This window comes from Ailuropoda melanoleuca, chromosome 12 (assembly GCF_002007445.2).
Source record: "Ailuropoda melanoleuca isolate Jingjing chromosome 12, ASM200744v2, whole genome shotgun sequence".
Lineage (NCBI taxonomy): Eukaryota > Metazoa > Chordata > Mammalia > Carnivora > Ursidae > Ailuropoda > Ailuropoda melanoleuca.
In genome coordinates this window covers 15,798,452-15,822,145 of record NC_048229.1, presented here as the reverse complement: position 1 = coordinate 15,822,145, position 23,694 = coordinate 15,798,452, and the positions used below count along the sequence as shown (strand labels likewise).

General features: G+C 45.7%; 1 protein-coding gene across 2 annotated transcripts in view; it reads right to left on the bottom strand.

The window, feature by feature from the left end:
• DYNLL1 (dynein light chain LC8-type 1) overlaps nt 1-23,694 on the bottom strand; it is a 32,194-nt gene that overhangs the window by 1,119 nt on the left and 7,381 nt on the right. Inside the window, exons 2-3 of one of the 2 annotated variants that reach the window (XM_011217191.3) lie at nt 21,867-21,956; nt 809-946 (exon numbers count right to left, since the gene is read on the bottom strand). In XM_011217191.3, coding sequence (XP_011215493.1) covers nt 809-940 — 132 coding nt within the window. In that variant the 5' untranslated portion in view covers nt 941-946; nt 21,867-21,956. Of the gene's footprint in view, nt 1-808; nt 947-1,146; nt 1,307-21,866; nt 21,957-23,694 lie in introns of those variants that run through there. The other variant, XM_002930397.4, reaches the window with a different exon arrangement.

The window sequence follows — 23,694 nt, the reverse complement described above, 5'->3', positions numbered from 1 at the left end:
TGTGGTAATTTCTTTACTAGGTGACTGAAGGGCAGAAGCCAAAGCTAATCTTTCTCTATGTAATTCTTAAAAGTCTCTGTGAGAAGTTACACAAAATTCGGCTCTCATACTGTATGCGGCATGGACATCTTTTACATCTACTGGAATAACATTCTTACAAGCTAGAGGAACTCACTGCTGCGTTTGTCAAAAAAGGTATTTCTGCTCCATCTGAAGTCTTTCATCTCCCCGTTCTCAACTGGGAACCCTCCCACGGCTTAGGCTGCCAGCTTCCTTCCCTTCCAGAAAACACAGCTCGGAGAAATTGGCAGTCCTGCCAGCTTTCTACAGACTACCATTTACCAAGGCCTCACCCCAGCCCCCTAACCACCACTACCACCCACTTTCCCTCAACTGCCGACTAACTCCCCACTGGAAGGCTGGCAAGATCTCCCTCCAGCCCGGCTGGGAACACCCACGCAGCCCCCCCCCACCGCCAACACCCAGATGGATCCTCCGCGCAGGAATCATGGAGAAGAGAGGGAACCGCTGCTCCCTGATCCTAGAAACCGTTGCTAGGTGGCGCTTTCCCCCTGCGGAGCTGGGTAATAAAAAACTTCGGGCGCGGAGGGTCTGGTCTTCTCATCAGGAGCGCAAAATTCACCTGCGTCCTTTCTGGAAACCTCTACACCCAAGCTGCCCTGCGTGCCTCCAAGGCTGTCTGCCAAGCGCTCTGGGGGCGCAGGATCGGGGAGAAGGACTAAGTTGTGACTCGCCCCAGCTGCGCGCAAACGGCCCGCGCCCCCCTGCCCGCGCGCCCCGTCCTCACCTTTTTAATATGGGCCGCAATGTCCTTCTCTATGTTATATTTCTCCAACGCCTGAGTCGCACACTCCACCGAGTCCTGTTGCATCTCCTCCGACATATCGGCGTTTTTGATCACGGCCTTTCGGTCGCACATGGTTACCTGGGGGGCGAGGCCCGGGCAAGGGGTGAGGAGTTGGGGTATAGGCTGCGCCTGCAAGGCGCCAGCTCCCCCAGCCCACTCCTCCCGCCCCCCCACCCCACTTCTCAGAAAGCGCGGGCCGCGCGGACCGAACAGCGGGAGAAGTCCGGCGGGAGATGTAACCAGGCAGCGAAGCCCCCCGCAGCCCCCGAGTCTCTCACCGAGGAGCAGGGGGCGACCAACTGCAACGGTCTCCTGGGGGAGGGGCTGGCGACACTCAGACCCGGCAAGAGGTACCGTCGCTACCGAAGCCGTGGCGCATCTAAGGAGCCCCACGCCAGCCGCCGCCGCCTAGTGCCTAGGCCCCGCCCTGCTCCCTCCGGCCCCGCCCCCCGCAGAACGTCCCCATTGGCTTGACGCAGCCCCCAGGACTCTCCCATTGGTCCATGGACTCAATGGTTCCCTCAGGATCTTTCTCTTGCATTTTGTTGCAGACCACAATGCATCTCTCGCGGCGTCGGTTGCCCCGGCAATGGGCCGCACGCGGTGAGGCCCTCACACCCCGAAGGTGGAGCTGGGGCGGGGTCTCGAGGACCACCCAGAGACTAGAGGGGTGCGAGGGGACGTTGTGCCCAGGCCTAGAGAAGTGCTACCAGATTTTCGAAGGTTGTCCCAGGGCGCGTTCTCGAATATCTTGGGAAGTTGGGTGTCCTACCTACATTCCCCACCTCTACCCCAGGTCCACAGGATTTAAGGATTCTGACTGAGGTAGCCAGTCCGTTCACTTAAAGGGTATCTCTGAATCAGGGCCGGCTTTATGGGGGAGTAAGCAGGGCAGTCGCAGAAGAGGGGCCCCAGGGCTTGGTTTAATGCTGTACACTCTCATTCTTGAAATTCTTCTTCTTCTTCTTTTTTTTTTTTTAACAAGGGACCCCACATTTTCATTTTGCATTGGGTCCCGCAAATTATGTAGCCAGTCCTCTTATGAAATTTGGGGGTGAGAGGGAAAGTCTCCAGGAATGGGAGAGGTTTCCTTATCCTGGCTGGACAACGAAGACTTCCATTAAGGGGTTAGGGTTACATCTGGGTGGATTTGGGAGTGCTGATCCCAGGTGTGTGTCCAGGGTGGGGCTTCTTGCTCTATGAGGCAGACTTTCCTGTGTGGGAGTTTCTAGGTTGCAGATTTATCTCTAGGGCGGAAGTACCCTAATGGATAGAAAGGGATCCCTCAGAGGTATTTTCCTCTGGCTTTGGGAGACTAACCAAGTGGTTAACAAAGCTAGGTCTTGGGAGTTTGGGGAGCAGGATCAGATCAAGATTAAAATCCCAGTGCTGTCATTTACTAGCTGACTGAATCTCAGTTTTCTTATCCTTGAAGGGGGACTAAATATAAAAGGAAACCACTTTCTAGGCATGTTGGAAATATTAAAGGAAATGATGCGCTTGAAGTTCCTCAGCGCAAGGTGTGGCATTGTAGTAAGTACTCAATGCATCGCATCAAAAACTATCAGCTTATGGAACTGTCCCAAGAGTCACAGCAAGATTTTGACCAATCCTTAAATGCCTGTAATGTGTTTTTGCACTTCCTTAAGCAAGTTACCAAATTCATCATGCAAACAGAAGCTTTCTGTTCATTTTTTCGCATCTTCCTCCTTGACCATTACTCTCGTTAACCCAGAGTCCCTTATAACAATTGGACCAGACAGGCACACAACTCCAAAGAGAAACAGATGGGAATAATGAGAAGAGCTTCAGATACAACGTATGCGTATCAATTACATAAAATTAAGAGGCTTTTCCCAGTTCCAGGTTTCCAGTGGAGGGATTACGGGTTTCAGGAATTAAAACAGTTCTGTATGGTGTATGGAGGAAGAAGTTGGGTTGGCAACAGGGGTGAGGCTGGGTTAGTGGGTGTATGATTCAGAGCTGTGGAATCTCCTTATGAGGCCAGAGCCTGAATTTTTCTTCGGGGCCTTTACTTTTCATGAATATGTTTATATTTATTTACTTAAAAAATTGAGTTAATAAATTATTAAAATTAAAATAACTAAAAAAGATTGATTTTTTTGAGAGAGAGAGCATGTGCCCAAGAGCAGGAGGGATGGGGGTGGGGAGGGAGAGGAGGAGGGAGAGAGAATCTCAATCTCACAACTCTGAGACATGATCTGATCCAAAACCAAGAGTCAGACACTCAACTGACTGAGCCACCCAGGTGCCCCTATATTTATTTTTCATATATATATTTCAAATATATATATTTATCCCTCTGGTCCATGGCTTGGCCAGCTTCTCCTTGTTTGAATAGAAGGAGCTGAGAGTACAGTAAATGCCATAATAAGAATAGCAGCTGTTTATTGAGTGTCGTTTACAACCAAGTACTTTCATTCACTCAGTTATTCCTCACAACAGCTGGGCCTGGGACCCCTTTCCTCCCTTCTCCCTTTTGGCATAGCTGTCTGCTCACTTAGATTTCAGCTCAACTCCTTGACCTCCCATCTCTACTTGCCACTACCACCACCCTTTAGTGACTTTCTACAACACTTATATTTCCTCCATTGTACCTGCTTCATTTATTCCTTCAGAAGAATCATCTCCTATTTATTTGCTTGGTTATTGTCTCTCTGTCCCTGTCTTGTTCCCTGCTGTGTCTTCAGCATCTAATTCAGTGTCTGCATTGAATCTATAGTATGTACTGAATTAAATACGCATTGAGTTAAAATTACCAGGTCTTATATCACCATTTTACAGATTAGGACATTGACTTTCTCAAGTGCACATTGTGTTTTGTTTAAAGATTTTATTATTTATTTGAGAGAGTGTGTGAGTGCCCTAGCAAAGGGAGCAGGAGAAGGAGACTCCCCACTGAGCCAGGAGCCTGCTATGGGACTGGATCCCAGGACCCTGGGTCATGACCTGAGCCAAAGGGGAGCAGGAGAAGGAGACTCCCCACTGAGCCAGGAGCCTGCTATGGGACTGGATCCCAGGACCCTGGGTCATGACCTGAGCCAAAGGCAGACACTTAACCGACTGAGCCACCCAGGTGCCCCTCAAGTTCACATTGTTAATAAATGAGCAAGTTCTAGGTCTGGATGATCCTAAAATCCATTCTCTCTCTCTTTTTTTAATTGATTTGAGAGAGAGAGAGAGAGAGAACAGGAGAGCACAAGCAGGGGATAGGGCCAGAGGAAGAGGGAGAAGCAGACTCCCTGCGGAGTGGGGGAACCCAACACAGGGCTGGATCCCAGGACCTGGGATCACGACCTGAGCCAAAGGCAGGCGCTTAACCAACTGAGCCACCCAGATGCCCCTAAAATCCATTCTCTTAACTTCAGTAATATCTTAATATATTTAGCTGAGTAGACAGTCTGCCTTTGTCTTATTTACAACTTTGAAGATAAGGAGTTTGAAATCGGATGATGTTGGGACGCTTGGGTCGCGCAGTCCGTTAAGTGTGGACTCTTGGTTTCCGCTGAGATCGTGAGATCTCCATGCTTAGTGAAGAGTCTGCTCAGAACTGTCTCTCCCTTTCCCACTGCCTCCTCTCCCCAACCCCCTGTGCTTGTGCACACTCTCCCTCTCAAATAAATAAATAAATCTTTAAAAAAAAGAAATGGAATGATATTAAAGTTTTCTAGCAGATATTTGTTTAATAAATGCCTATAACTTGTTCTCCATTTGTAGCACCTACCTTCCCTAGCATCTCTGTGTTTGTACTGCTCATCTCCATCCGCTCTTGACTCTATAATTATTTTCTGTAAATGTAAAAGAAGGGCACTACCAGGAATTCATGCCTTCCTGTTCTATCTATGCCTAACCCCCAAAGACCCTTTGGGGTATTGTTTCTAGGAGCTAAATATCTTTCTGTCTTTTTCTTTTTCCTTTTTTTTTTTTTTAAGATTTTATTTATTTATGTGACAGAGAGACAGCCAGCCAGAGAGGGAACACAGCAGGGGAGTGGGAGAGGAAGAAGCAGGCTCCCAGCGGAGGACCCCAATGTGGGACTTGATACCGAAACACCGGGATCACGCCCTGAGCCGAAGGCAGGCGCTTAATGACTGCTCTACCCAGGCGCCCTCATCTTTCTGTCTTTTTCATTCCTTTATCACTTATTTTTGCAAGATTATTTCTCATTTCCTATCTATTCATCCCACAGTGAGGCATCCCCTAATTATCAGAGAAATATACAGTGCAGCACAGATGCTTGAAATATGTACCTAGAATCAGTTACTGTCCCAAACTCAAGGAGCTTCTAGTCAACAGGAACCTAATCCTTCTAGAATCATAGGTTTGAGGATTTGAAATACAAGGGGCTCAGCTGGTGAGTGAGGTGAGGTAGGTGGAAGTGGAAGGGACTATGGCAAATAGAAAAGCCCTTTAATTTAAAAAAAAATTAAGATTTTATTTATTTTAGAGAGAGAGTGTGATGGGGAGGAGCAGAGGGAGAGAAGAGAATCTCAAGCAGACTCCATCCACACTGAGCCCGACACAGGGCTCGATCCTGGGACTCTGAGATCACCATCTGAGCTGAAACCGAGTTGGATGCTTAACTGACTGTGCCATCCAGGTGCCCCTAAAAAAGCCCCTTTAAAGGTGCCATGCGGATATTGCCATTTGGGAATGCTGACCCAGGGTTGCTAAATCTTCTGATTTTTCAAGAGGGATGAGAGATGTGGATCATGTTTGAGAGAAATAACATTTTTAAATGTTGGTCACAAATTGATTTTTTTAAAATACAGTACAGTGTAGATATGGCCTCTGGTCCTCTCATGCAGCTGAATACTCTCTTTCTGCAACCAGAAGACAGACTCAAAGAAGGTATAATATAATTATATATAATATATATATATATATATATATATATTATATATATATATTGGTGTTTGTCTAGAGTTCCTGACACAGAGCTCAAAATACCCTTGGAATTATCTGGAGTCTGCTTGTGTTATTCATAATGAGCCCCTATTAACTACTGATACCTTAGTTTATGCCAATGAGGTGACTTTTTGCAGGAGGGGGGCTGGATAGCTTCAGATATCTAGATAGCTAGTCACCAGATGAACCAACCTTGTGATTAGAGGTTTAAAACTTTCCAAACCCCTTTCCCAACTGTGTCCCCTTCCCTGACCCTCCCCACCTCCTCACCTTTTGGGAGCAGAGAGGAGCTGGAGATTAAATCCAATCTCCAGTGGCCATGACTATTTAATGAGATCTGCATAAAAACTCCCAAACCATGAAGGGCTGTGAGGGTGGCGCCCCTGAAGAGGGCATGGAAACTCTGCACCCCCCCACCCCCACAATATGCATCTCTTCCATTTGGCTGTTCCTCAGTTGTCCTTTATAATAAATCTGTAATAGTAAGTAGAGTACTTTCTTGAGTTCTGTGAGTTGTCCTACAGAATTATCAAACCTGAGGAGGCCATCATGGGAACCCCCAAATTTTTAGTCAGATGGGCAAAGTGAAGGTAGCCTGGGAACCCCATTTGCAGGTACATCTGAAGTGGGGGCAGTCCTTTTTTTAAAGGATTGATTGATTGATTTTGGGGGGGCAGATGGCGAGAACATCCCAAGCAGACTCCCCGCTGAGTGAGGAGCCCAACGTGGGGCTCGATCTCAGAACCCTGAGATCCTGACCTGAGCCAAAGCCAAAAGTCGGCTGTNCCATTTGTAGCACCTACCTTCCCTAGCATCTCTGTGTTTGTACTGCTCATCTCCATCCGCTCTTGACTCTATAATTATTTTCTGTAAATGTAAAAGAAGGGCACTACCAGAAATTCATGCCTTCCTGTTCTATCTATGCCTAACCCCCAAAGACCCTTTGGGGTATTGTTTCTAGGAGCTAAATATCTTTCTGTCTTTTTCTTTTTCCTTTTTTTTTTTTTTAAGATTTTATTTATTTATGTGACAGAGAGACAGCCAGCCAGAGAGGGAACACAGCAGGGGAGTGGGAGAGGAAGAAGCAGGCTCCCAGCGGAGGAGCCCAATGTGGGACTCGATACCGAAACACCGGGATCACGCCCTGAGCCGAAGGCAGGCGCTTAATGACTGCTCTACCCAGGCGCCCTCATCTTTCTGTCTTTTTCATTCCTTTATCACTTATTTTTGCAAGATTATTTCTCATTTCCTATCTATTCATCCCACAGTGAGGCATCCCCTAATTATCAGAGAAATATACAGTGCAGCACAGATGCTTGAAATATGTACCTAGAATCAGTTACTGTCCCAAACTCAAGGAGCTTCTAGTCAACAGGAACCTAATCCTTCTAGAATCATAGGTTTGAGGATTTGAAATACAAGGGGCTCAGCTGGTGAGTGAGGTGAGGTAGGTGGAAGTGGAAGGGACTATGGCAAATAGAAAAGCCCTTTAATTTAAAAAAAAATTAAGATTTTATTTATTTTAGAGAGAGAGTGTGATGGGGAGGAGCAGAGGGAGAGAAGAGAATCTCAAGCAGACTCCATCCACACTGAGCCCGACACAGGGCTCGATCCTGGGACTCTGAGATCACCATCTGAGCTGAAACCGAGTTGGATGCTNTTCAATGACTGTGGCACCCAGGTGCCCCTGAAGTGGGGCAGTCTTACGGGACTGAGCCTTAGCCATTGGGGTCTGTGCTAACTCTAGGAATCAGTGTCAGAATTGAATTGTTGGATNCTACCCAGGCGCCCTCATCTTTCTGTCTTTTTCATTCCTTTATCACTTATTTTTGCAAGATTATTTCTCATTTCCTATCTATTCATCCCACAGTGAGGCATCCCCTAATTATCAGAGAAATATACAGTGCAGCACAGATGCTTGAAATATGTACCTAGAATCAGTTACTGTCCCAAACTCAAGGAGCTTCTAGTCAACAGGAACCTAATCCTTCTAGAATCATAGGTTTGAGGATTTGAAATACAAGGGGCTCAGCTGGTGAGTGAGGTGAGGTAGGTGGAAGTGGAAGGGACTATGGCAAATAGAAAAGCCCTTTAATTTAAAAAAAAATTAAGATTTTATTTATTTTAGAGAGAGAGTGTGATGGGGAGGAGCAGAGGGAGAGAAGAGAATCTCAAGCAGACTCCATCCACACTGAGCCCGACACAGGGCTCGATCCTGGGACTCTGAGATCACCATCTGAGCTGAAACCGAGTTGGATGCTTAACTGACTGTGCCATCCAGGTGCCCCTAAAAAAGCCCCTTTAAAGGTGCCATGCGGATATTGCCATTTGGGAATGCTGACCCAGGGTTGCTAAATCTTCTGATTTTTCAAGAGGGATGAGAGATGTGGATCATGTTTGAGAGAAATAACATTTTTAAATGTTGGTCACAAATTGATTTTTTTAAAATACAGTACAGTGTAGGGGCGCCTGGGTGGCACAGCGGTTGAGCGTCTGCCTTTGGCTCAGGGCGTGGTCCCGGCGTTACGGGATCGAGCCCCACATCAGGCTCCTCCGCTGTGAGCCTGCTTCTTNTGCCCAGCTGATGTTGGAGAATTGAAGAATCTGTATGGAAAAATAAGTGCTTGGTGTTGGGGGGGAAACAGTGATGGATGTGGTGTCAGAAAAAAGACACGAGGGAAAGAAAAGGACCTACTCATGATTACACAGTGNCGCCCAGCTGATGTTGGAGAATTGAAGAATCTGTATGGAAAAATAAGTGCTTGGTGTTGGGGGGAAAAACAGTGATGGATGTGGTGTCAGAAAAAAGACACGAGGGAAAGAAAAGGACCTACTCATGATTACACAGTGAGTTAAGTTATGGAGCCTGGTCTGACTCCAAATCTGGTGCTCTGTCACATCAGACAGGCTGACTTATCCTTGTGTACTGGGGATTTTATACTTTCTAAGAGTGAATGGAGTATGGTCGTTGTTGCTAATTGGCACATAATGTTTGCAGAATGAATGCTGATTAAATGAATGGGTATGGCACCAAAATACCTNGAGTTAAGTTATGCAGCCTGGTCTGACTCCAAATCTGGTGCTCTGTCACATCAGACAGGCTGACTTATCCTTGTGTACTGGGGATTTTATACTTTCTAAGAGTGAATGGAGTATGGTCGTTGTTGCTAATTGGCACATAATGTTTGCAGAATGAATGCTGATTAAATGAATGGGTATGGCACCAAAATACCTACACTTAGAGCTGCACAAAGACAATATCTGGTGTTGTTCAGATTGGCAGCAGGGAGGGGACAACTCATCGTAGGCACTAGGGCATTCCCTGGGAAGGGAAGAAAGTGGAGACTCAATCTCATTCTCGGTTGATGAGAACCATCTGATCAGATTTAGAAAGCCTGAGAATAGGTCATTTCCAGGGTCCTCTGGAAGTTCAGATGACACTAGAGTAAACCCACTATGACTCCCAAGTAGAAACCCCAGAGAAGTTTCCTAAATCATCCTCATGATTTTGGCCATACCTGCACCCTATCTCTACTACTATTTATTCAATATTTTTCTTTAATTCAGCTTCCTTTATTTTTTATCTTATTTTTAAAAATTTTTTGAAAGATTTTATTTATTTGACAGGAAGAGAGAGAGCACAAGCAGGGGGAGCGGCAGGCGGAGGGAGAGGGAGACACAGTCTCCCTGCTGAGCAGGGAGCCCAATGCGGGGCTCAATCCCAGGACCCTGGGATCATGACCTGAGCTGAAGGCAGATGCTAAACCAACTGAGCCACCCAAGTGCCCCTAAAATAAGTATATTTTTAAAAGGCAAATGTATATTCTTACCATAATCGGAAAACCAGTCTCATTTGTCATAAGTGGAAGGTAACTATAAAACATGAATAAATATTATAATATAAAACATTTTGTCCTCATATTGCTAAACTGATCTTGGAGACCACTAGCGATATGGTCCCACACTTGGGAAATGCTGCCCTAAGAGGAGGATTCTTTTTTTTTTTTTTTTAAGATTTTATTTATTTGACAGAGAGAGAGACAGCTGGAGAGGTAACTCAAGCAGGGGCAGTGGGGGAGGCAGAAGCAGGCTTCCCCCCAAGCAAGAAGCCTGAAGCGGGGCTCGATGCGGGGCTCGATCCCAGGACCCTGGGATCATGACCAGAGCTGCAGGCAGACACTTAACAACTGAGTCACCCAGGCGCCCCTTAAGGAGGGTTCTTAAAAGGGGTCCATGGTTGGGCTTTACAAGCCCCCTAGAATTATGCACAAAACGTGTGTTGTGCTCACAGTCATTTTTCCAGGGAGAAGATCTATAACTTCCATCAGATGCATGAAGGACTTTAGAACCCAAGGAGCATAAAGAACAATTGCCCTAGAATAACCCAAACTCCTGGAACGAATGTTAAGATTCCCTCCCCAGAGCCCACCGAATGGGCCCACCTGGGGTTCCATAGCATGACCTATCTGGGCAACTCACTCTATTCCACTCTAGCTACTAAACTTGCTGAAAAATCTTCTAAACCTGAAAATGTGCATTTTCTTTTTTAAGATTTATCCATTTATTTTAGAGAGAGAGAGAGAGAGCACATGCAGAGGGGCAGAGGAAAAAGGAGAAAGAGAGAAGCAGACTCCCCACTGAGCAGGGAGCCTGGGTGGCTGAGGGGCTTGACCCCACAACCCTGAGATCATGACCTGAGCCAAAATGAAGAGTCGGATGCTCAACCAACTGAGCCACCCAGATTGCCCCAGGTTCCTGATTTTTAAATGGAAATAATACCTTCCTTATAAGGTGGTGGGAAGGATTATAAGGTGGTGGGAAGGTTCCTGATTTTTAAATGGAAATAATACCTTCCTTATAAGGTGGTGGGAAGGATTATATTAAGTAATGCATCTAAAGACCTAACCACGGTCCAAAAAAATGGTAGCTATTGCTGTTATGTATTGAGAACTTACTATATGCCAGACATTTGGGACACATTGTCTCATTGACTTCTCACAACTCTATGGTGTGGGTATCAAGAACTGCTGGTCTCTCCGTTACGCAGATGAGGGAAATGAGGTTCAGAGAGGTGAAGTCCCTTGCCCAAGTCACACTGCTCAGAAATGACAGAGCTGGGTCTGATTCTGCAGTCACATATGGTAGGTGGAACCTCTGAGCTGCCCCACCTCCCCAGACAAAGAGAGATGATGCATGTTGCTGGAGACTGTAGGTACCCCTGGCTCCTGGCAGAAGACCCCTACATATTTGTTGGATGGATGGATGGATGGATGGATGGATGGATGGATGAAAGGATGGCTATTTCAAACTAACTCAACATTGCTTCCTCTCACACTTGACCCTAGACTGGCCCTTGACTGTCTTGATCTTCCTGGACAAACTACCTTTGTATTTTAGTCACCACACCTTCCCAGGGCCTTCAGAAAGCCCTTTGAGATTGTTCACAAGTAGGCTGAGGGATCCCTTGCAGGGCTTGGAGCTCCACCCTCCCACAAACAGGCTAGAAAAGACCACAGCCTGCTCCACCTCCATTTGCCACTGGTACAGGATTACACTGTTCCCAGCTCCATCCAGCAATCACTTTGCAAGGTTTTATGGGACCTCAAGTCCTTGCTTGGACCAGTTCTGTCACCAAGCTAGCAGCCCTAGCCCTCCCTTACCTGAAAGGACATGTGAGATGGGACCTCGCAGCTCCCAGACTTGATTCAAGGACTCCTGCCCAGAAAGGATGGGCTCCATGGGAGAGTGCGTAAGGCCTAGGTTTGAACCCAGAAGCTTCTTCCCTGTGGGGAAGGGCTGGCACTCACCTGTGGCTGGCAGGGGAACTGAGCTTTAGAGCCAAGTACAGTACTGCAGTGCAGGGAGAGGGAGGCCAGACAGGCTAGAACAACTCAGGAAAGAAAAATCTCTTCTCTGGCCAATAACCAAGCCTTGCCCGAGTGGACAGACCCCTCTGAAGGCTCACTGCTCAGCCTCCTGTCTATGGGGGGCAGCAGATGAATTCAGGCACATCCAGAGAGGCCTAGTTGGCCCCCCTCAGCTTCCAGTTAGTGGGCAGAGCAACCCAAAGCAGAAGCTCAAAGTACAGACTTTGAGGCCACGTGGGCTTGGGTACGCATCCTGACTCTACCCCAACGAAGGTGTGTAACCTTAGGTAAGTGAGTCCACCTCTCTGAGCCTCAGTTTTCTTATTTGTCAAACGGGGATTGCAACAGTCCTCATTTCTCAGGGACAATTTGGAGATTCAGATGGTGTGTGTAAGTATATAGTGCAAGACTTGGCATATGGCAAAAGTCAATGATGCCAGCTACCAATTATTATTAATGTTACCCTAAACCAGGATTTTTCCACCTTGGCACTAACATTTTGGACCAGAAAGTTTTTTGTTGGGGGGCCATCCTGTGCTTTGGAGGATGTTCTCAGCATCCACAGCCTCTACTTACTAGATGCCAATTGCATTTCATGCCCAATTGTCAACCAAAAACGTCTGCAGACAGCACCCAGTGTCCCCTGGAGGGTGACAGCCCCAGTTGAGAACGACTGCTGTAAACAATCTAGACTGAGTCCAAATGTCACAAATGCCAAACTCACAGCCCCATGTAAAAGCTACAAGGCAGACAGGCCTACCATAGATGAAAGGATAGGATATCCAACAATTACAGAACATGTTCCCTCCAACATGTGCTAAGAAGCAGGACCTGTACTTGCTCTGGGAGCTAACAGCCCCCTCTGACTCACTAGTGACCTCAGTGTCACTCTTTAATTATATGCAAAATGGCCCCCAGTTAAATCTCAATTATTCTAGGGCCCAGACACAGGGACAAGTCCGGGGTATCTCATTTCTGGCATGTGCATTCTTTTTCACTGACAGGGAGAAAACTTGACTCTCCAGAACTCAAGAGTTCATTCAGACTTTCTTTCATTCACGACTGTGGAGAGATTTTTTTTTTTTTAAGATTTTAGGGACTGGGGCTCCTGGATGGCTCAGTCAGTTAAGCGTCTGCCTTCGGCTCAGGTCATGATCTCACAGTCCTGGGATCAAGTCCCACATCGGGCTCTCTGCTCAGCAGGGAGTCGGGGAGTCTGCTTGTCTCTCTGCCCTCACCCAGCTTGTGCTCTCTCTCTCCCAGATAAATAAAATCTTTAAAAAAAAAAAGATTTTAGGGATTGCTGAGAGATTTTTGAGAGAGAACTAGGTGTCAGTCATTGTTCTGGGCACAGAGGATTGTGATATTATGACTTACAAGGAGAAATATATATTGGATCTTCATCCAGGTTCCTGGCTCAGAGCTCCCAAAACCTTGGAATTTCCTGAGCAGTTAGAGAAATGTCAGCATCTTATTTTTCCTTTTTATTTATTTTATTTTATGTTATGTTATGTTATGTTATTTTTTAATTTTATTTTATTATTTTTTTAAGATTTTATTTATTCATTTGACAGAGAGAGAGAGAGAGCCAGTGAGAGAGGGAACACAAACAGGGGGAGTGGGAGAGGAAGAAGCAGGCTCCCAGCAGAGCAGCGAGCCCGATGTAGGGTTCGATCCCAGGACTCCGGGATCACTCCCTGAGCCGAAGGCAGATGCTTAACCGCTGTGCCACCCAGGCGCCCCTATGTTATTTTATTTTAATATTTTATTTATTTATTTGACAGAGAGAGACAGCACAAACAGGGGGAGCAGCAGGCAGAGGGAGAAGGAGAAGCAGGCTCCCCACTGAGCAAGGAGCCCAGTGTGGGGCTCGGTCCCAGGACCCTGGGATCATGACCTGAGCTGAAGGCAGATGCTTAATAACTGAGACACCTAGGCACCCTTTTTTTTTTTCCTTTTTAAACACACCTCAGCTATTGTATCATTTTATTTGTAAACAGTTTGTGTCTCTGCAGCTGCATCTTTTGTCATAACATCTGTTCTCTAGTTTCAGTTTGAAATGAGTGAAATGGGTGAATTGGGTGTCTTATTATCATCACAAGTCTTTCCCTACTATGTTTATGTTAATAAGATTTATGTTAATAAAGTGACTTTTGGAAACTACCTAAGGATAGGAGCTGATTGCCCTGGAGCCAACCCTTAGAGGGTTGGAACTTTCAGCCCCACCTCCGACCTCCAAGGGAGGGGTGAGGGGCTGCAGGTTGAATAATAACTAATGCCAATGGTTAGTCAATCATGCCTGTGCTTTGAGGCCTCCATAAATGCCTGAAAGGACAGGGTTTAGAAAGATTCTGGGTTGGTGAACATGTGGAGATGCAAGGAGGGTGGCATGCCGGGAAAGGGTGTGGAAGCTCTAAGCCCTCTCACCCTACTTCGCCTTACGTGTCTCTTCCACCTGGCTGTTCCTGAGTTCTATCCTTTCATAATAAACTGGTGATCCAGTAAATAAAATGTTTCTCTGAGTTCTGTGAGCTGCTCTATCAAATTAATCAAACCCAAGGAGAGGGTCATAGAAACTTCTGATTTATAGCCAGTTAGTCAGAAGTATAGGTAACACAGAGAGAGAGAGAGAGAGAGAGAGAGAAAGAGAGAGAAAGAAAGAGAAAGAAGAAGTAATAGTACCACAGGTAACAACCTGGGCTTGTGACTGGCTTCTGCCGTGGGATGGGTGGGGCAGTCAAGCAGGACTGGGCCCTTAACCTGTGGATTCTAATGCTATCTCCAGGTAGAGACTGTCAGAATTGAGGTGAACTGTAGGACACCCAACTGGTGTCCAGAGAATTGCTTGTTGGTGTGAGGGAAACCCCACACCCCATATATAGTAATTGATGACCAAAACCGTATTAGGAATGTACAAGAGGGTTGCCTGGGTGGCTCAGGTGGTTAATCGTCCCTTGATTTCGGTTCGGGTCATGAGCCTGCATTGGGCTCCGCACTGGGCGTGGGGCCTGATTAAGATCTTTCTCTCCCTCTGCTGATCCCCCCACCCTGCTCACACACATGCGTGCTCTCTCTCTCTAGTAAAAAAAATTTTTTAAAGGAATGTACAAGAGACCAAAATGGACAATGTCCCAGCTTCATGGAACCTATATTCTAACAGGAGAATAAAGATAATAAACAAGCAAAAATATGTCATACCCTGATAAGTGGAATAGATAAAAATAAAGTAGAAGAAGAGAACCAAGGGTGACAGGATGAGGAGTCTTATTTTATGTTTATTTCTAGGATTCTTGTTTTAAATAGAGGTTTCTGGGAAGGACCCCCCAAGAAGGTGCCATTTGAGCCAAGATTTGATGACCAGTTGGAGGATAGAGTGTGGAGAAGCTAATGGAGGGAGAGAGGCCAGGTAGAGGCTATGGCACCAGATGGCTTGAATCAGGTAGAGGGAGGAATAGAGGTGGTTGGATTTTAGATATATTCTCAGGGTGGAGCAGACAGATTTGCTGATTAATTGAATGCAAGTTGTGAGGGAAGAGAGGAGTCAAGCATGACTCCAAAACTTGTGGCCTGAACAATGAGAAGAATAGACTGGGTTGGGGAAGGCTGGCCAAAACAGAAACAAAAAGTTGTTTTTGGCCATGTGTAGTTTAAAATGCCTATTAGACATTCCAAGTGGAGGTGTCAAATAAGTAGTTCGATATATGAGTTCTGGGAAGAGGTCCAGGCTAGTGCTATAATTTGCAGAGTCATCAGTTTATAAGTGACATTTAAAGCCATGAGACTGGATGAGGTCATCACAGAGGGAGGAGTACGTGAAGATGGAAGAGGTAATGCTTATTCAGCTAACAACATTCTCTGAGCTTTTAACATGGGCCAGGCCCTTCAGGCAGGTGCTAGGTACAGAGATGTATATCCCTAGGTACCTGCCCAAGAGACGCTCCATTACTTATTTAATTTTTCCTGTCTAAGTGCTTTGGCCACTTAGAGGATAAACATTGGGAGTTCCTGCCCTGCCTCTTAGTCACTTATTTTTTTCAACAGATACTTATTCAGCACCTACTTGTACAAGGCCCCCATTCAGGCACTAGGGTCATGAAAGGAAGTAAGTCAGATATGGCTCCATACTAATGGTATTTATATTTTGTATGTGGAAGAGGTGGGCATTGAACAAGATGCATATGATGATGTGATTACAAATCACATGACAAATGCAATAACAGAGAATATAGGCTAGTATGAGAGCTGTTAATGAGGGCTGTACCCTAGCCTGGGAGGCAGGAAGGCTTTCCTGGGAAGTCACATTTGAGGAGCAATCTAAAGGAGAATGAACTTGCAGAAGGAGACATGCAGAAGCTTCTCAGGTGAAAGGAATAGCACAAAGACCTGAAGACTCGAAGGAGGTTGACAGCTGAGGAAAGCCAACTTGGCTACAGAGAAGTGATCTGGGGGAGTGGGACAGATGAAGCTGGGGGTGGGGAGCGGGTAACAGCAGACCTTCAGAGTCTTGTGAGCCTAGCTAAAACACATAGACTCTATCCTGAGGCCATCATTGGCCCTGAAAGGCTATAGGTTGGGCTTCACATGATCATAGGGTCACTAAGAAGGGTAGGCCAGGACAGGGGAGCCAATGTGGCAGCCAAGTCACCACTGAAGAAGTATTTGACTGTTGCCCCTTTGCCTCCGTCTCTTAGTTGCTCCATTTTAGACATTTGTTTGCAGAGCCCCAGTTCTCTCCAGGGCAGGAGGGATGTCCTCTCTCAGAAGAGTAGAATCCTTGGTGCCCCCAAACTTGGCATTTGGGGATCTCAAAGCCAGAGTTTAAGGCTGGACATAAAAGTCTGTTTCTTCTATGAGCCACTCCAAAGGTATTACAGACAGCCCCTGGCTTAGGATGATTAGATTTAATTTTTTTTTTTAAAGATCATATTTAGATTGTATTTATTTATTTGTCAGAGAGAGCACAGGGGGAGCAGCAGGCAGAGGGAGAGGGAGAAGCAGGCTCCACCCAGGTATCCCTAGACTTAAGATTTTTTACTTTACAATGGTGCGAAAGTGATACACATTCAATTTAGACTATACTTTGGGAGCACCTGGGTGGCTCAGTCAGTTAAGCGGCTGCCTTCGGCTCAGGTCATGATCCCAGGTCCTGAGATTGAGCCCTGCATTGGGCTCCCTGGCTCTACAGGGAGCCTGCTTCTCCCTCTCCCTCTGCTTGCTGCTCCCCATGCTTGTGCTCTCTTCTCTCTCTCTCTGTCAAATAATATATAAAATCTTTAAAAAAATAAATAAAAATAAACTATACTTTGAATTTTGATTTTGGATCTTTTCCTAGGCCGGCGACATGCGGTACTATATGCTCTCACTCACAGCTTCCCTTCAGCCATGAAATCACAAGGGTAAAAGACTGATATAGCCATTCTGCGTCTCACTTCCAGTACAGTGTTCAATAAATTTCATGAGCTAATCAACATTTTATTATAAAATCGGGTTTGTGTTAGATGATTTTGACCAACCATAAGCTAATGTAAGCATTCTGAGTACTTGTAAGGTAGGCAAGGCTAAGCTACGATGTTCAGTACGTTAGGTGTATTAAATGCATTTCCGACGTAGGATATTTTCAACTTATGATGGGCTTATTGGAATAAACCCCATCGAAAGTCAAAGAAGATCAGTCTTTCATTAAGCAGAGGTGCCAGGTTGTTCTGGCCAGAGCCTTTGTGACTCTCTTCTCCATGATTATTTCCTATCTGAGTTCATATAAATTAGATTCCTGGATTTATGGGCCCTTTACCATCAGGCTATAAAGTAAAATAATTAATTAGTACAGCTAACTGTGACTGTTATCAATCTCAATTCACAGCCATCACAGTGTGAAATATTTAGAGTTTTTAACCAGTTTTCATTCCTGTCATCCATTTTTTATTAAAGATTATAAAATTGTAAAAATAATAAATGTGGGGGCGCCTGGGTGGCACAGCGGTTAAGCATCTGCCTTCGGCTCAGGGCGTGATCCCGGCGTTATGGGATCGAGCCCCACATCAGGCTCCTCCGCTATGAGCCTGCTTCTTCCTCTCCCACTCCCCCTGCTTGTGTTCCCTCTCTCACTGGCTGTCTCTATCTCTGTCGAATAAATAAATAAAATCTTTAAAAAAATAAAAAATAAAAAATAAATGTGCAAAGTAAAAGATACAAGAGAACACAAAGAATTAAATTATAACTATTAACTGTACAGAGAGAACCATTGTTAATATTGTGCCCTAAAAAATCATCATTTTTCAATGCATATATATATATATACCCATATTCATATGATACCTATCACACTGTAAATATCATTTCTTTAAGATTTTATTTATTTATTTATTTATTTATTTATTTGAGAGAGAGAGACAGAGACAGCACAAGTGGGGGGGTGGCAGAGGGAGAGGGAGAAGCAGACTCCCCACTGAACAAGGAGCCAGAATCGGGGCTCAATTCCAGGACCCTGGGATCATGACCTGAGCTGAAGGCAGACGCTTAACTGACTGAACCACCCAGGCGCGCCCCCAACGTAATTTTTCAATTGCTTCTTAATAGTCCATCCAGAGGCATCTGAGTGGCTCAGTCGTTAAGCATCTGCCTTTGGCTCAGGTCATGATCCCAGAGTCCTGGAATCGAGCCCCACATTGGGCTCCCTGCTCAGCAAGAGGCCTGCTTCTCCCTCTCCCACTCCCCCTGCTTGTGTTCCCTCTCTCGCTGTCCCTCTCTCTCTCTGTCAAATAAATAAATAAAATCTTAAAAAAAAATAGTCCATCCATAACTATTTTCCAACCATCACTTTTTGAAACAATCCCTTATCATTGGACACTTGAGTTGTTTCCAATTTTTCAGTATTGTAACAACACTTTGTTCTGATGAACATCCTTCAAAGTTAAAAATAATCTTCATTTTATTCTACTTTCAGAAGTAATAGGTACTCATTGTATAAAAGTCAAACACTGCAGGAATTCAGAATATGGAAAAGAACGTTCCTGGTAATCTTACAACTCAAAGATAACAACTGTTAAAATTAGATCTTTTAAATGCATAGAATAGGTCTTTTTTTCTTTCTTTTTACCAAAATGGGATGATTCTGAGTTTTCCATGTCACGACATATAAATCTGCTTCATTCTTTTAATAGTCTTCCCTACATTCCCCCCACCATCACTACCTGCCCACGCATATCCGTATGCACACACTGCCTCCCCTCTAGGTACCGGGCATGAACCATGAGTGCTCCTGTCTAAGGCCATCTTCCTGGCCCTGAGTCCATCTCCTCTCATGCCCGAGATGGCCAGTGTGTCAAATCCTGCATCATTAATTTCCCCTGTCTACTGGATTATTTCTATTAGTGTACAAACATCCTTCAACACTCTCTGTCGTTAATAAATGCCTTCCTTAACTCTACATTCTCCTCTAGCTACAACCCCATTCAGCTCTCTGCCAAAGAAATGCTTACCCAGGGGCGCCTGGGTGGCACAGCGGTTAACGGTTAACGTCTGCCTTCGGCTCAGGGCGTGATCCTGGCGTTCAGGGATCGAGCCCCACATCAGGTTCCTCTGCTGGGAGCCTGCTTCTTCCTCTCCCACTCCCCCTGCTTGTGTTCCCTCTCTCGCTGGCTGTCTCTATCTCTGTCGAATAAATAAAATCTTTAAAAAAAAAGAAAGAAATGCTTATACAGTTAGTGCCCTGTCATCTGTCGAGCATGCGTTTCAAGACTCCCAGTGGCTGCCTGAAACCACAGAGAGTACAGAGTCCTCGATATATACTGTGTTTTTCCTATACAGACAAACCTACGATAAAGTTTCATTTATGAATCAGGCACAGGAAGAGATCCACAACAATAGCTATACTAACAATCAACTAACAGTTAGTAATAATTAACAAGAAAATGGATGAATTATAACTGTAGAACAACTATAGAACTGTCATAAAAGTTGTGTGAATAGGATCTCTCTCTCAAAGTATCTTCTTGTGTTCAACTCCCCCTTCTTGTGATGATGGGAGACGATAAAACGCCTGTGTGATGAGATGAAGCGAGGTGAATGGCAGGCATTGTGATGTAGGTTAGGCTGCTACTAACCTTCTGAGGAAAGTCAGGAAGATCATCTGCTTCCAGACTGAAGCTGGAACCGGGGAAAGTGAAACTGTGGATAAGGGCAAGGGGGCTACTATCTCCACGTCTCTGCTTCAGAACGATGAGAAATGAATTTTGGCTGTTTATAAGCCACCCAGTCGGGGGTATTTTGTTATAGCTGCCCAAATGGACTGAGACACGGCCCATTGTCCATGGTCTCCTCAATTCACTGCACCAAAACAGTTGATCAGGGTGACCAGTGACTGCCATGTGCTAAATCCAGTGACCAGTTTTCAGCACTCTCATTGACGTACTTGTCACCATTTGCTTTCTTCCCTTCTGAAGCTCACTCTTCGCTTGGGTTCCAGGATCCTCGGGACTCTCACAGTTCTCCTCTCTCCCTGGGTGCTCCTCCGTTTCGGCTTCTTGTCCACCTCTTTTCCCCGACTTCTGAAGGAAGGCTAGTGTCCCAGGCCTCACTCTTTGGGCCACTTCTCATAGTCTCCATTTTCATGGCTCTGAAAACCTCCTCCATGCTCAGGACTCCTGTTTTAGTCCACTTGGGCGGCTAGAACAGAACGCCATAGACTGGGGGCCTTGGAAACAACCAAAATTCATTTCCGCTGGGAGTCCAAGATCAGGGTGCCGACATGGTTGGGGTTCTGGTGAGAGCCCACATCCTGGTTTATAGCTGGCTGTCTTCTCCCTGTGTCCCCACATGGTGGAAGAAATGGGAGCTTTCTGAGGTCTCTTCTATAAGGGCCCTAGTCCTTTTCTTAAGAGTTCTACCCTTATGGACTAATACTTCCCCAAAGCCCTACCTCCTAATCCTACCACACTTGGAGGCAGGTTTCAACGTATGAATTTTGGGGGTAAACTTTCAGTCTGCTGGAAACCCCAAATTTCTAGTCGGCCAGAAGAAAACTATGGGTACACTGGGAATCCCATTTGTGGCCCTTGCCTGAAGTAAGGATAAGTCTTACAGAACTGAGGCCTTAACCTGTGGGGTTCTGCACTAAACCTGGGTAGTGTCAGAATTGAACTGAATTGGAGTGACTGGGTGGTTCAGTTGGTTAAGGATCTGACTTTGGCTCAGGTCATGATCTCGGGGTCCTGGGATTAGGCTCTGCACTCAGCAGGGAGCCTGCTTGTCCCTCTCCCTCTTCCTTTGCCCCTCCCTCTGGCTCTCACACGTGCCCTCTCTCTCAAATAAATAAAATCTTTAAAAAAAAAAAGAATTGAGTGGTGCCTGCTTGGCAGGGAGCCAGCTTCTCCCTCTCCCTCTGCTCCTCCCCTTGCTGTGCTCTCTCTCTCTCGCTCTCCTTATAAATAAATAAAATCTTAAAAAAAATAATTGAATTGATTTGTTGTATACAGAGCTGGTGTTAGAGAACTGGAGAATTGATATGGAAAAATGACACATTACATGTAAAAAAAAAAAAAAAAGACACCAGAGGAAGTCACTCGGTATTAGCATAGTGCTAGATACACAGACTTCAACAGATATAAAAATTATAAGCCACAAATAGGAGAAAAGAAAAGATGTGAATAAATGGAAAGTGACATCAAGGTTCTGGATGAGAAGGCCAAATATAGAAAGAATGAAAAAATTTTCCACATGTAAATTTATAGATTTAACACCATTCCAATTAAAATACCAACAATATATTGTATAAAACTTGAAAGATGCTAGATTATGCTTAGATAAATCATGGGGTGCTGGGTGGCTCAGTTGGCTAAGTGTCCAACTCTTGATTTCAGCTCAGGGTCATGATCTCAGGGTTGTGTATTGAGCCCCGGGTAGGGCTTTATGCTGGGCATGGAGCCTGCTTAAGATTCTCTCTCTCCTGGGGCACCTGAGTGGCTCAGTTGGTGAGGCATCCGACTCATGACTTTAGCTCAGGTTATGATCAGACCCCTGCGTGGGGCTCTGTGCTCAGCGGGCAGTCTGCTTGAGATTCTCTCTCTCCCTCTCCTTCTGCCCCTCTCCCCCCAGAAGAGTGTGCAAATCAGCAACACCATTAAGCCTTTCAGAGGTACAAATTAGGAGGAAAGTTCTAGACTGGAGTCATACAGTTCTTGCTACCACTGAACAGCAAAACTCACCAAGTCGGGAATCTGGAGGTCACGGAGGGTTTGGCCGAAAAAAGACTGGGGAGGCAGAGGTGGAGAAATCAATGTTCCAAGAAGTAGCCCCTGCAAAGATCAAGTGCAGACTTTCAGACACAGCAGATCCTAGAGAAGCTGGCTGAGAATAGTGGGAGAGGAGGAGAAGCTGGGGGAGGCACATTATGAAGAGCCAAGATAGGGGCTCTCTCCAGGGGGCAGACACTTTGCTCCTCCACTGCTGAGTCCCTAGCATCTAGCCCAGTGCACAAGGTAGATGTTCTATAAATATCTTGGAGATCTTTTCATACCTGCATATATGGACTTGGTTTTTGTAATGTCTGCATAGTGTTCAGGCCTCCATATTTCCCGTGGGACAGGTCCCCACCAGATGGACCTGGAGGTTGCTTCCAGTTATTATTAGGGAATCATAGTTATTATTAACAAACATTCTAGCTCCCCCTGTGGCCCTTCTTCCCAAGGGCCAGGAGGGATCACTGGATTTTTGCTTGGTCCAGTCTTGCTCTCCTGGTTCCCAAACAAGCACCCTTTTGCTATTCACAGTCCCCTCAGAGACTGTGAGGCTACAGTCCCCTCAGGCTTTCCCTCCCCCCCAGCCTACTCCCCTTTACAATCATCCTATTCAGGGATATACAATAAACATTTGTATGGTAAAGGCAACTCACACTGATTTCTACTGAGCAGCTGAAATACTCAGGACTTAGATATATACCCTAACCCAGCCAGGCTCTGATTTACATTGGGGCTTCTCACCGTAAGTCAGTCGCCTGTGGTTATAGAGGGAGACGGAGCACCCCTCACCCCCAACTCATGCCAATATTGTGCTGAGCTACTGAGCTTCCCCCAGAGCACCAAGTTCTTTTCCGCCCTCCCCGCTTTCTTTGCACAAGCTCTTCCTTCTCCTCTCCTCAGTACCTGGCTGACACCAGCTGGTTCTTCAGGTCTCACAAGCCACTCCCTCCAGGAAGCCTTCCCTGAATACCCCACTCTGGCCTGGCTTAAGAGCCCCAGAAGCACCCCATTATTTCTTGTAGCACATATCCCACTTTGTTATAATTTCCTTTCAGTTGTCCATGAACAGTGGGAGGGCAGACTTTGGGTCTTGTTCACTGTTTTGTTCCTGGCACCCACCACAGAGCCAGGCTGTTCTGTGGCTCAATATATATCAGTCGAATGAATGAACAAATGTCAAGTGTGCAAGGAGTGGGGAAGCCACCAAAGTCCCAGATGCCACATAAACCACCATGGGCTCTTAAGAGCTGGGGAAGAAGCATTCCATAAGGGACAAAAACCTGGCTTCCAGCAGGTACCTTCAAGGAATCTGTCACAAGACAACTGGCAACCCAAGGGAAAGGATAGAAAAACAAAAGAAACTGGTCTCCAGCTGCCTAGCTCCAGGGAATGTTTGTCAGTGTGACATTCACAGAAGCCCTGCACACGTGCTGACTGAGGGGGAGAGCCAGCCGCAGCCAGACAGAAGGGAGTTCAGCTACCCTGCACATGTTAGCACTGAGCGATGTGTGGCTTAGAAGCTTCTTGGCTCTGCGTTCATTTTTTTTTTCTTTTTTACTTTTAAAAAATCTCCAGATATTCCCCCCTGCCTATTTTTTTTATTACCTTTAAGGAATGTTTTTATTTTTGAGGTGCTGTTACCAAATTATATTGACAGAGTTCATTAAAAATCTGCTTAGTACAAAACTGATTCGAGTCCAAAAACATTAGGAGTCTATTAAATAAAAGCATCTTCTTGCTGCAGCAAAAAAAAAAAATATATATATATATATATTTATATAAATATATATAATAT